At 37.3% G+C, this 14,635-nt stretch overlaps 1 protein-coding gene across 4 annotated transcripts in view; it reads left to right on the top strand.

Moving 5' to 3' along the window:
• PSD3 (pleckstrin and Sec7 domain containing 3) overlaps positions 1–14,635 on the top strand; it is a 594,054-nt gene that overhangs the window by 502,118 nt on the left and 77,301 nt on the right. For all 4 annotated transcript variants that reach the window (XR_005371404.1, XM_038559855.1, XM_038559856.1 and 1 more), the window contains one exon: positions 162–232. Coding sequence is in view for 3 of the 4 variants with exons in the window: in XM_038559855.1 (XP_038415783.1) it covers positions 162–232 (71 nt within the window). In the remaining variant the exon portion in view is untranslated. The remainder of the gene's footprint in view (positions 1–161; positions 233–14,635) is intronic.

Raw genomic sequence — 14,635 nt, 5'->3', positions numbered from 1 at the left:
TACAAAGTTAAGCCTCAAGAAAATTTTAGTTCTCATTGTTACTAATTTTGGATATTAATAAACCAGGAACATTGAAACACAATCACCATGTTGATTGTTTCAATTTTGTCTAAAATGCTATTTTCTGTCAAATAAAATTTTCCTTTTTTTCTCCTTTCTAGCTCCAAGAGGAAAGCGAGGATGGAAAACTTTTTATGCTGTACTAAAGGGAACAGTCCTTTATTTGCAAAAGGTAAACATAAGTTAAATAAATGAAGCCCAGAAAACTTCATGAAATGATTTGAGAAGGTATCCAGGAAATATTTACTTTGCACAGAGGCTACATCAGACACCCTAAAAATTATTTAATTGATGTCTAAATTCTTTTTCAGATTTGTTTTTGTTTCTGGTTAAAAAATTACTTTAGAAATTATATATGTATAATTGTATATATAATATAAAGTATTTTGCACAAAATATTTTAAGGTATATGTTATATATATTTTGTAGAATATATTAAATATATATAAATAGTGTATATGTGCCTGTGATCAGAACTATATTCCATTTGTGTTCAGTTAGAAATTTAAAATATAGGTTAAGTCAGACTGCATACAGTCTATGTAGATATAGACCTGTGGCAGCACTTGTTTCAATGGTTATTTATACTATAGATTAGTTAGATCCTTCATTTATGTCCCTCACTATTGCTATGTAACAGTATCTCTTCATTTAGTGATTTGCCTTCATTTAGATCTTACTTAAATCTAAAAACACATTTTCATTCAAGTATATAATCCAAATTATCTGGGTAAGTTTTCCATCAGACCATTTCCTGCCTGGATCCTTTCTTCTGATCCCAGAATCTGGAAATCTGTTTGGGATCAAGTTTGTGTGTTCTAGCCTTTGTAAGGTAATCCCTGGAGCTTCTACTTCCCTAGCTCTGTGTATGTGGACATGAAAATATGTGTGTTGACTGGAATAAGGTCCACTGCTTCCCAGGGCCAAACAGGATTTCAGCTCTAACTGTGAAGGGCAGCTTGGAATTTGGGCAAATAGGTGGCAAGGCAGTTGCTACCACTGCCCCTTAATGATGACTGATAGGAAAAAATCTTATTTTTTTAATTGCGGTCAAAAACACATAACATGAGATCTACCCTCAATTAATTTCTGCATGCACAGTGGATAGTATTAGCTATCAGAACAATGTTGTACAATATGTTTGTAGAAATCTTCCATCTTGGGGGAATCCCTGGGTGGCTCAGTGGTTTAGTGCCTGCCTTTGGCGCAGAGTGTGATCCTGGAGTCCCGGGATTGAGTCACGCAGCGGGTTCCCTGCATGGAGCCTGCTTCTCCCTCTAACTGTGTCTCTGCTCTCTCTCTCTCTCTCTCTCTCTCTCTCTCTGTCATGAATAAATAAGTAAAATCTTTTAAAAAAAGAAAAATCTTCCACCTTGCATGACAAATAATACCCAGTGAACAGTAATCCTCCCATTCCCCCCTTTCCCCAGTCCCTGGCACCAACCATTCTACCTTCTGTTTCAATGTGGTTGGATATAAGTGGAAACAAGTAATATTTGTCCTTCAATGACTGGCTGATTTCATTTAACATAATGTGATGAAGGTTCATCCATGTTGTAGCCTATAACAGAATTTCCTTCTTTTTTAGGGCTAATACTACATTTTTTTTACTTCATTCATTCACCTATGGGTATTTATGTTGTTTCCACCTCTGGTCATTTTAAATAATGATGAAGTAAACATGGAGTGCAAATCTCTCGTTGATATCCTGATTTCAATTCCCATTGATAAGGGTAACACAGAAGTGAGATCACTGGATCATATGGTAGTTCTATTTATTTTGTGAAGGAGGTCTATATGGTTTGCCATGGTGGCTGAATTATTTTCAAGTCCCACCAATAGAGCACAGCAGTTCCAATGTCTCCATATGCATGTCAGAGTACTTCTTATTCTCTGTTGTTCCGTTTGTTTTGTGTTGTTTTGTTTTTTTCTATTGAGTTATAGGAATTCTTTATATATTTTGGATATTAATCCCTTATCAAATACATGGCTTTCAGATATTTTCTCCCATTCTGTAGGTAGCCTTTTTACTCCCTTGTTTCCTTTGCTGTACAGAAGCTTTTTACTTTTGTGTAGTCTCACTTGTCCGTTTTTGCTTCCGTTGCCTGTCCTTTTGGTATCACATCCAAGAAATCATTTCCACTGTCCATGCCAACAAGCTTTTCCATTATGTTTTCTTCTAGGATTTTTAGAGTGTCACATCTTACATTTGAGACTTTATTTTGAGTTAACTTTTGTGAATGATATAAGATAAAAATGAAATTTCATTCTTTCGCATGTGGAAACCCATTTCCCTAGTACTGCTTGTGGAAGCAATCATCTTTCCCCCTTCTGCACTTGGCACTGTATGGAATATCAGTTTACTACTGGATAAGCATAGGATTATTTCTGGGGTCTCCTTTCTGTTTAATTTGTCTGTGATTCTGTCTTTATGCCAATACTATGTTTTAATTACTGTACCTTTGTAATATATCTTGAAATCAGGAAGTGTGAGGCCTCTAAATTTGTTCTTTCTAAAGATTGCTTTGAGTGTTCAGGATCATTTCCAGTTCCATATGAATCTCAAGGAGGGTTTTTCTATTTCAGTAAAAAATACCGTTGGGATTCTGATAGAGATTATATTAAATCAGTAGGTGACTTCGGGGAGTATGAACATTTTAACGCTATTGCCTTCAAATGCATGAACATGAAATGTCTTTCTATTTATTTGTTTTTTTTCTTTAATTTCTTTTAGCAATGTTTTGTATCTTTCAGTGCATAAGTTTTTTTCCCCTCCTTTATTAAGTTTATTCTTAAATATTTTACTGTTTTTGATGCTATTGTAAGTGAAAGTGTTTTCTTAATTACCTTTCAGGGTTGTTCATTATTAGTATATAGAAATGCACCTGATTTTTCCAGGTGAATAAATAGGTTTCTTAGTTTTAACAGGTTTTTTTGTGGTATCTTTAGAGTTTTCTATATATAAGGTCATGACATCTGTGAGTAGATAATGTTACTTCTCCAGTTTGGAAGGCTTTTATTTCATTTTCTCACCCATTTTGGCTAAGACTTCAGAACTTAATAGAGGAGGCAAGAGTGAGCTTCCTTGTCTTATTTTTATCTTAGAAGAAAAACATTCAGTTTTTCGCCATTGAGTATAGTGTAAGCTGTGAGCTTTTCATATATGGCTTTTATTATAGTAAGGTAATTTCCTTTTATTCCTTGTTGAATATTATCATAAAAAAGCTTTGGGGCACCTGGGCGGCATACTGGACCCCCCAGGGTCCTGGGGTCAAGCCCCACATTGGGCTTCCTCTCCTCCCCTCTCTTGCTATCTCTGTTTCTTAAATAAATAAATAAAACCTTTTTAAAGAAAAGTCTTCAATGTTTATTAAATGCTTTTTCTACACCTATTGAGAGATAATCATGTGGTTTGTAACCTTTTTTCTGTTAATATGATTTATCATATTAATTGATTTTCATACGTTGAATTATCTTTGCATCCCAGGAATAAATTCCACTTGGTCATGGTGTGTGCTCTTTTTGATGTAGTGTTGAATTTGGTTTGCTAATATTTTCTTGAGGATTTTTGCATCTATATTCTTCAGAGATACTGACCTGTAGCTTTCTTGTGTATCTTTTTCTGATTTTGGTATCAGGATAATGCTGACCTCATAAAATGAGTTAAAAGTGTTCCCTCCTCAATTTTGGGGAAGAATTTGAGAAGAATTGGCATTAATTATTCTTTAAAACTCTTCTTCAAAAGAAATTATGGGTGAGCCATCTGGTCCTGGACTTTTCTTCATGGAGGGGAGGAGGTTATTATTGATTTAATCTGCTTACTAGTTATACATCTGTTTTGATTTTTTATTTATTCATGATTCAGTCTTTTTTTAAAAAAAAAATTATTTATTCAGAGAGAGAGAGAGGTAGAGGGAGAAACAGGCTCCATGCAGGGAGCCCGACGTGGGACTCGATCCTGGGTCTCTAGGATCACACCCCAGGCTGCAGGCAGCACTAAACCACTGTGCCACCAGGGCTGCCCCATGATTCAGTCTTAACAGATTGTATTTTTTTCTGAGAATCTATCCTGTCTTCTAGGTTGTCCAATTTGCTCATAGTTGTTTTTTATAATCCTTTTAATTTCTGTGGTGTCAATTGTAATGCCTCATTTTTCATTTCTGATATTATTTATTTGTAGTGGATCTAAAGGATTGTCAGTTTTATTAATCTTTTCAGAAAACCAATTCTTGGGGTTCCTGGGTAGCTCAGTTGGTTAAGCATCTGACTCAATCTCAGCTCAGGTCTTGAGTTCAAGTCCCTTGATGGGCTCCAATTTGGGCATGGAGCGTACCTACTTAAAAAAAAAATTCTGTTTCACTGATTTTTTTTCATATTGTTTTTCTGGCTTCTGCTTCTTTAATTACTGCTTTAACTCAAATATACCTTTAAATATAAAGTGAGCCTCTTATAGACAACGTAGTTGGGGGTTGTTTTATTATCCATTGAGAAACTCTCTATTTTGATTGGAGAGTTTAATCCATTTACATTTAACTATTAATAGTCAGGGACTTACTACTAGCATTTTGTAAAGTGTTGTCTCTTTTGTGGCCTTTTGACACATTTTTCCTCTATCAGTGTCTTCTTAGGCATTTTGTTGATGTTTTGTAGAAACATGTTTTTATTGCTTTCTCATTTTCTGTTGTGCATCTTCTGTATATATTTCCTTTGTGGTTACCATGGGCCTTACATAAAATATTTTATAGTTCTAACAGTCTCTTTTAAGATGACAACAGCTTAACTTCAGTCATATACAAAAACATACACTTTCACTGCCGACCACAACATGCACAATTTATGATACTGATGTCAGAATTCTTTTGACAAAGCTTTGTGTTTAAAGTTATTCTTTGATACCTTTCTCTTTTAACTTACATGCTGTAGTTATATGTGATTTGCACACCACAGCTGCAGTATTACATTAATCTGTATTTGTCTGTATATTTACCTTTACCAGTGAGATTTTTACTTCATATGCTTTCAAGTTACAGTTTCACTTTCTCTCATTTCAAATTCTTGTTTTGTTTTCATTACACTTCTGGTAAAGCATGTCCGATTCCCTCAATTTTTGCTTATGTGGGAAAATCTTTATCTCTCTTTCATTTTTTAAAGGACTAATTTGTTGAGTAAAGTACTAATTTGTTGGTTTGCAGGTTGTTTGTTTCCCACTGTTCTGGATGTATCATGCTATTTTCTCCTGACCTGCAAGGTTTTTGCTGAGAAGTCCTTTGAGAGTCTTAAGAGAGTCCATGTATATTTAAAGTCACTCTTTTCCTACTTCCAAAAGTTTCTTCATCTTTGACTTTTTGATTATAATGTGTCTTGGTGTAGTTGTCTGTAAGTTTATCTAGATTTGAGACTTTTGGGCTTCCTGAATCTAGATATCTATTTCTTTCCTGATTTGGGAAATTTTTGGCCATTATTTATCTCAGTATGCTTTCTGTCTCTTTCTCCCTTCTCTTTAAGGGACTCTGATAATGTAGATTTTGGTCCAGTTAATAGTGTCCAATAGGTCTCTTATGCTTTCTTCACTCTTTTTCATTCTTTTTTCTCTTTGTATTTCTTTGAAGAATTTCAAGTTTCTTGTCTTCAAGTTTGCTTATCCTTTCTTCTTGCTCCAGTCTGCTGTTGAACCTTTCTAGTGATTTTTTTAGCTCAGTTATTCTATTATTTAACTCCAAAGTTGCTCTTTAGTTCCTTTTTATATTTTTATCTGTTTGTTAATATTCTCATTTTGTGCACACATCTTTTTCTTGAGCACATTAAGCATCTTTATGATGGTTAATTTGAACTTTTTATCAGATACGTTATATACCGTTTCTTTTTTTTTTGTTGTTGTTGTTTTTTTTTTTTTGTTGTTGTTTTTTCGTTATATACCGTTTCTTAGTTAGAGTTCGTTTCTGGAGGTTTATTTTGATTTTCTGTTCAGGCCATATCTGTTTGTTTGTTCATTTGTCTAATAACACTGTTTTGGGATCTGCACATCTAAAGTTACATCTCTCATCTTTACAGACCATTTTTGTATAGGGAAGACCCTTACCAATCTGCTTGGCTAAGATTCTGGGGACCTCTAAAACTTTTTTGAGGTATGCAACTTCTCTGTGCCTCTGCATGCAGTTTCTCAGGAGAACAATCTTGCATTCTTCTTTTTTAAGCACTAGTAATTTTTGCTCTCTCGTGTTTATTTGTAGCAGTGCAAATGCTCTGGTTTTATAGCACCAAGCCATTCAGCTCCCTCTTCTTCTGAGTGACAATCACGCATCCAGAGTATGCCAGCTCCCATCAATACCCCAAGTCAGGCAAGACAGATACCATTTCCCGTGGGCAGCCCTCTGATAAGAATGCCAGATATGCACTCCACACCTATATCTCCCTCTTGAGAGAGAAGCCTTAGGTTGTGCACTTTTCTCCCAAACTCTAGCAGGCCGTACTGGCTGCAGTAAGCCACCCACAACTTTCCTTTAATTTCAGCAACGTCCAGGCATCTAATCTATGCCGGTTCACTCAGAATTCCAAGCCAGACAAGCCAGAAACCATTCCTTGAGAAACCTTTAAAAAAGCCAGATCATTTTATTTTATTTGTTTAATTATTCATTTTTTCCCACTCTTCACTCTACCCTGAGGGGAGTAGTCAAGGGTCAGGGTGTTTTCTTGTAGTGCTGACCTGTGGCAGTTTCAGGGAGAGGCTGACACTGGTAAAGTAAAATTGTTCTTATCTTTCAGTGTGGTTCTTGACTTTTTGCTCTCCTATAGTAATGCAACCTCTTCATTGCATTCTGAAATTTTTACAAAGGCATTTTGATGCATATATCATGGCTAAATTGTGTCTCTGTAGGGGAACAAGAACTGAGACTTTTATTTTGCCATCTTACTGACATCACTTCTAGGAAAATATTTTTAGATATAGTTGGACTATAACATATAGTTTTGGCATCTTTTTTTTTACTTATAAGCATTCTTGAATTAAAATTTTTTTCAGAAGCATATTTTTTGGTCAATCTGGTATCTAGTGACTGTGATATGGTAAGTCATATGGTTTTAATTCTTTCCTCTCTCCTTAATAAAGTTTACAAAAGCATTCATTTTTAATTGCTTATAGTATATTTTCCATTAAGTAGATTTACCATAACTTCATCTTTTTCCCATTTTCAAACATACCCTCATTTCAGTTGATTTTCAGTTAAAATTATGGTGTATTTGTGCACGTATCTGTTTATATCTGGAAGATAGAGCCCTAGTAGTGTCACGGGTCATAGGAACAGGATAGGAACTGCTTAAAACTATTGAGACATAATTCTAAATTCCTTCCAAAGAGGCTGAACCAACATTTATTCCCAACAATTATTTATAACAATATCTGTCTCATCAGAGCCTCTTCTCGCCACATTACTTACTGTTATTTGTATATCTGAAGAGAAAGTTCCCATCCATTTTGAACTATTTGTTTTTAGTGTACAAACACATGCCCTTATACATTTTATACTCTTCTATAGCTACCTTTTCATATGTGTTTTTCTCTGGGAAAGAGCCCTTCCTTTGCTATAACATCTACAGTACTGAGTCAGGTAGCATTCCCTGTATGATGGCACCCACACTTGCACCATTGAGATAATAAAATGCTTTGGAATGGAGATATCACTAATTGGAAATATATTTCATATATTTTTATTTTAAACATTTCAAATGCTCTAATAATGCCCTATATAATAAAATTGAAAGAATGATTTGCTTTAAAAACCACCCTTCCTTAGGAGTCCACTCAGTCCAAAGGACTTTGAGTGTACTTTATTATATCAACATTTTGCATATTGCCAGAGCAGCTTTGTAAGGAAAACTTTTATAATTCTCTTTTGTTCTGTTCTTTACTGGAGCCTTTTTTTTTTTTTTTAGATGTCTACATTGGAAAGAACCGTATCTTACACAAACCCTTTTGTTTTCTTGCTTTTGTAATAGTTTAGGTAAGGAATATTAGAGCATGGGATGCTTCACCTTGGACCAGAGTTCTCTTTGTTGATATATCACCTTTGCAGAAAAAGGTGTGGACTTAGCTGAAATCCAAAGATTACAAAGAGGTTGCAGCATCCTTCTAAAATGTACACATTACTTTGAGTTACAAAACAACAGGAGAAATGGAGACTATCATTGATATTAGATTATCCATGTTCTTACATGGTCAGATATCTTGTATTGTCTTTATTTCCCTATGGAGCCATTACAGCTTCTAATTTATAAGTCAACCACTTTGGCCTCTGCCAAAGCAGCAGGTATGTACATGCTGGCCCCACACTGGTTCTTTCAGCTAGCTTTGTCTCTGTAGGAAACAACCCTTTGAAATTAAATTTCACATTGCACGGTTGTTTCCCCAGCACAATTCCTATTCTTTTGGCTTACTTTTTCATTTTCTCTAAAATCTCTATAAAGGGCATGGCTGTCTTTGGCAAAACCATTTCATTGAATACTGAGCCACAGGATTTCCACCCACTCCATCCCAGAGCCTGGGAAGAGAGAAAAATACTCTTGCATTCAACATTTGACAGAGGCAATACAAAGAGAGATGCTGTTTCCAGCTTACCAGCTTTCCTATCTTGTTGCCCTCTCCCTCAGTTTAAGTATATTGGACTGAGTTTGACTCATTCAGATAACTGAAGAAAAAGGACAAATATTGACAAGGAAATAATTTTGTGAACTTTGAATATTTAGCATCAGTTTGTATTAGAGCTTCAAACTTAGATTGCCCACCATTCTTTTTTTCATGTGTTTTCACGCTATATAAACTTCTTAGCATTAAAGATTCCTATCCAAAGACTTCCAGTAATTGTTCTGTACTGGGTCCCTTCCATTTTTCTCAGGTGCTCAGATGCTCTATCACTGCTCCCTACCACATCATGACTTCTGATATCTTGGCTCCTAAAGGGACAACAGTGGGCAGTGGAGAGGGGTGCTGGATAGTATTGCCTAAGGCAGGAAGACACAGGGCTTCTACTTTCTTGATAAATCAATCAAGTAAATATTCTAAAGAGATTGTAATGACTGGCAACTCCCTCCTTTAAAGCCCACTTTCTTTTTATTATAAATATTTACACACTGTACACATACACAAAACCCCTCTCCTATTTAGTTAATGGCATATTTAGGTGCTCATTCCATTATCAGATGCTCATCATTTACATTTAAGCCTTTCATCAAGACTTCCCAGCTATGAAATAGCCTAACAATTTTTACCCATATGGAACAATTCAGTTAGTATTTCCTGATTAAGAGTGAAGAATAAGAAAAACCACTTCCTCTTTAAAAAAAAAAAGTCATTCAGAACTAAGAGTTCTGAAGCCTCAATCTCCATTTACGCCTCCTTTTCTACTTCCATCCCAGCCAAAGAAGCTTATCCCAAAGGTTTTTAGTGACCATTATAAGAAATTGAAGCGTTAATAAATATCTAATAACTCTAAAGTTTATAATACTGCTGGTATGTTTATAACCTTCTCTGTTGCATGACTATTCCTGTATTTTAAAAAATCCTTACAGAGCACTGCTTTTTATCTAACATCTAGGAGAATAGTCATTTCTTGATCCAAGCATCATACAGCAAAGAGATAGGAAATGGGTTGGCAAACTTATTAATAAGCCAGTTTACTTCAGTGATATTCACCAGAAATGACTGGTTTATTAGTATGATATAGTATTTAAGATATTTTGTATATTTGAGTATCACAGCTTCATAGGAGGATATTGTCCCCATTATTTAAATTAAGAATCTGAGGCTCAAAGGTTAAAAATCCTCCTCAAGATTGTGAAGATAGTAGCAGCTATACTAGTATTTTTTCCATTAAAGTATTAATTGAATAAACACTAAAACTCTATTTTGTGATTTTTTTTAATTACTAGACATTTATTTTTTTCAGATTTTATTTATTTATTCATGAGTGACACAGAGAGGCAAAGACATAGGCAGAACGAGAAGCAGGCTCCCCGTGGGGAGCCCAATGCAGGACTCGACCCTGGGACCTCAGGATCACGGCCTGAGCCAAAGGCAGATGCTCAACCACTGAGCCACCAAGGCACCCCTACTAGACATTTAAAACAAGCAGTTTTGGAGAGATATTCTTTAACTCTACATTCTCAACCAATACATAGCAATTACACAATAGCTTATTTTCTTTCCCTTTAACACCCTGCTTTGGTAAGAACTAATGGTTACCTTCTCTCTCTTATTGTGCTCCCCTGGTTCCAGCTATTGTTTTAACTAAAATATGAGACTCTCTAATTATCTTCTATAGTTAGAGTAACTATTTGAAATTTTTCTAACATTTTCAATTATTCTTCCTTATTCCCACAAACCATGAAAAATCATGAAAATATCAACATTCTCACCATTTCATGACTCCCAGACAGACACGTAAAAGTACTCCAAGCATTCTTTATCAGCTGAACTTTGGCAAAGAAACTACCATTCTGATACAGTGGACCATACTGGGAAGAAAATCCATAATGAATACATCTATTAGATTAGGACTTTGCCCGTTTTTCAAAGTGTTATACACTCGTGACATGATTGTGAGCAAGATACAGTCCCTAAAGTTTATGCTTTATCTGAAGAGATCAAAAACAAAATCAAAACAAACTATTTGAATCCAGCTTAATAGATGCTACAAAAAGTACAAATTGGAAACACTTAAATGAGCTTCAGGAAGAGAAGGGGAGATTGTGGAAGAATTCATGAAGTAGGTGATATTTAAGCCTACATTTAAAAGACAAATAAAAGTTAGTCATACAAAGAATTGAAACAGGAGAAACCAGCGTGATGCCTAGTTGTGAGAGACCACAACACATTTAAGGAACTGCAGTGTCAGTGGAGAATAAAGGATATTCAAAGCAGATAAAAGAGCCTAGAAAATTATATTTAAGAGTTGAGATTTTGGGACGCCTGGGTGGCTCAGTGGTTGAGTGTCTGCCTTTGGTTCAGGGCATGATACCAGGGTCCTGGGATCAAGTCCCACATCGGGCTCCCCACAGGGAGCCTTGTTCTCCCTCTGCCTGTGTCTCTGCCTCTCTCTGTGTATCTCTTATGAGTAAATAAATAAAATCTTTTTTAAAATGCTGAGTTTGGGGATCCCTGGGTGGTGCAGTGGTTTGGCGCCTGCCTTTGGCCCAGGGCACAATCCTGGAGACCCGGGATTGAAGCCCACATCAGGCTCCCGGTGCATGGAGCCTGCTTCTCCCTCGGCCTATGTCTCTGCCTCTCTCTCTCTCTCTCTGTATGACTATCATAAATAAAAAAAAAAAAAAAAAAAAAGAATTCACTCTTAAAAATAAATAAATAAATAAATAAATAAATAAATAAATAAATAAATAAATAAAATGCTGAGATTTTGTTGTAGAGCAATGTGGAGTTATCAGAAGGTATAAATGGGATGTTACATGATCAGATAAATATTTTAGAAAGATTAGTTGGACTATATAATAGAGAGGACTGGAGTCCGATTAAATCAGAATCATAGAGGCCAGATTAGCTTGAACTATAGTAGGAGTAACAGAAAAGGAGAAACATAGTTTGACTAGAGAGTTCAGTTTGTAGTGTTGAATTCAAAGTGTCTTTGGAATAATAAATAATACATGAATATATCCAACAGTTATGGATATTCAGTTCCAGAGCTGAGGAGGGAACCTAGAAATACAGACCTGGTGGGGCAGCCCGGGTAGCTCAGCGGTTTAGCACTTCCTTCAGTTCAGGGCGTGATCCTGGAGACCTGGGATCAACTCCCACATCGGGCTCCCTGCATGGAGCCTGCTTCTCCCTCTGCCTTTCTCTCTCTCTCATGAATAAATATAAAATCTTAAAAAAAAAAAAAAAAGAAATACAGAGCTGGAGAGGCATCAAAAAATAGTTACTGATTTCAGCCATTGAAATAAGTGATGTCACTCAGAGTAGAGTGAGGAAAAGATGGAAGATAGAGCTAGGGGAACAGATACTTCATAAGTATTCTAAGAGGAACAGACAGTGAAGGAGCCTGAGGAGCCTAAACAGTGTAACCAGAGAGACAGAGAAATGAGATGCTACAGATGTCAATTTGTAAGAAGTTAAGTAGGATAGGATAGGATAGGATAGGATAGGATAGGATAGGATAGGATAGGATAGGAATTGGAAAGTATCACTTGAATTCACCATAAGGAAATTACTGATAAATCAGTTTCAGTAGAGTAGCAGGTATGGAAACCAAAATGGACTAAGAGTTAAAGACACATAGGCAGATGGGGCACCTGGGTGGCACAGTTGGTTGAGCATCCAACTCTTGGTTTCTGCTCAGGTCTTGATCTCAGGGTGATGAGATCAAGCCTCTAATCGGGTATACTCAGCTGAGAGTCTGCTTGAGGCGCTTTCTCTTCCTCTCCCCGACCTCAAATAAATAACTCTTTTTTAAAAAAGGCATACAGGCAGAAAATATATAGACAACTGTTTTGAAGAGGCTTGTTTTATAGCTTTCCCTTTGATCTTCACTCCCCCTTCTCCAATACCCTCTCTCTGTGAATTTTACCAATAACATATCCCCAGTTTCTAATACATTTCTATTGAATTTCTTTTATTTCCTGTTACTGATTTTTCTCTAAGTAAAATACATCATTTTCTTTCTTCTTTTTCCCTAGACAATTCCTGACATTATGCAGAGCCCTTGTTTTGCTCCTCTGGGGTACACATAGTCTTCTTCATGACCACCCATTTCCCATTCTGCCCCTTGCTTAATATTATTTAGTCACATTTGTCTCTAACTTTCAAGCAAAAAGTAAGTCCACAGAGTATCACATAGTAATGTTAGGACTATTTATAAAATGTCATATTGAGAGCTCTGTAAGAAACAAACTACCCCCTAAGAAAGCTTAAGCTTACCATGTAGTTGAGAAGACCAGTCTCGTGCAATGAAGGGCTAGTGATATGATATTAACCAAGTGTATAGATGGAAAAATAGGATAAATGGAATAAAATTAGATGAATAACTGATTCCAGTTTCTAGTACTCTTTCAGGTACACCAAAATAGGGTGTTTATAATACAAGGATTTTGTCTGTCTTCCAGGTAAGTAAGAATACACTCCTGTCTTTGTTTAGGTCTCATACTTGCAGTATACCTGAACCCAGGCAGCTCATCCCTAAGAAAAGTATACCCTTGTAATTATATTATTATTATTGGAATATAAAGTATTCATTACAGATGATTCTAGTATTATCACTTTAATGTAACAGTTTATATATGCTTTAAAATTTTGAAATTATGATGAATTAATGATTAAATTCTTATTGGTCCTGATGATCCATCATTATTAATTCAGATATTAACTTCATATCCATTTGTTAACTGAGAAGGAGTCATCTGCTAGCTAAATGCTTAGACAAGCCTTTGCTATCACAGAGCTTCAAAAGTTCTCTTTTGATTTCTATCATGGGCTTTGTGCCTGACCTTGCTAGTCTGTGCCTTTTTCTTGAAAGTAGTTTTTTGTAAGCTTTATGACAGTATTTCTATTACAGGTCTGGTGGTGACAAAACTGAACTATGTGACTCTTAAAATAAATTGTCAGGTGATTGATGGATTGGTTCAGACAAATGGGCGTAGGTTGTCGGTTAGTACATGGCACTAAATTACTTGATTACTGCATTCTCCAGACCAGGCTCCCAAGAATCTTCTCTTTTATCTCAAGGGTGTAGAAGATAACTATTCAAACCTGGATGTATTTATCTTCATCAGGTCTTTCAAAGGTGAAAAGCCAGTTCATTATCTAAAAATTTATTTGCTGTTAGAGGGAGGGGCAAGACGGCGGAAGAGTAGGGTCCCAAATCACCTGTCCCCACCAAATTACCTAGATAACCTTCAAATTATCCTGAAAATCTACGAATTCGGCCTGAGATTTAAAGAGAGAACAGCTGGAATGCTACAGTAAGGAGAGTTCACGCTTCTATCAAGGTAGGAAGACGGGAAAACAGAAATAAAGAAACAAAAGGCCTCCAAGGGGGAGGGGCCCCGCGAGGAGCTGGGCTACGGCCGGGGCGAGTGTCCCCAGGACAGGAGAGACCCGTCCCGGAGGAGCAGGAGCTGCACCGACCTTCCCGGGCGGAAAGGGGCTCGCAGGGAGTTGGAGCAGGACCCAGGAGGGCGGGGATGCCCTTGGGCTCCCGGGGACACTAACAGGCACCTGCGCCCCGGGAGAGTGCGCCGAGCTCCCTAAGGGCTGCAGCGCACGGCGGGACCCGGAGCAGCTCGGAGGGGCTTGGGCAGAGGAAGAGGCTCCACGAAGGGGGCTGCGCGGCCCCGGGAGCAGCTGGGAGGGGCTCGGGCGGCGGCTCCGTGGAGGGGGCTGCGCGGCCGGGAGCGCGAATCCAACAGCGCAGGTCCCAGAGCACTGGGCGCCGGGACACAGCCCAGGATCCGGCCTCGCCCGGGACAGGCAGAGGCCGGGAGGGCCCAAGACAGCAAGGACGCTCCTGCCCCGAGCTGAGCAGATCAGCGGCCCCGCCCCGGAGCCTCCAGGCCCTGCAGACAGAGAGCTCCGTAG

The sequence above is a fragment of the Canis lupus genome, chromosome 16 (genome assembly GCF_011100685.1).
Source record: "Canis lupus familiaris isolate Mischka breed German Shepherd chromosome 16, alternate assembly UU_Cfam_GSD_1.0, whole genome shotgun sequence".
NCBI classification, from domain to species: Eukaryota; Metazoa; Chordata; class Mammalia; order Carnivora; family Canidae; genus Canis; species Canis lupus.
Note: the sequence above shows the minus strand (reverse complement) of the source record. Positions and strands in the feature narration are given on the sequence as shown.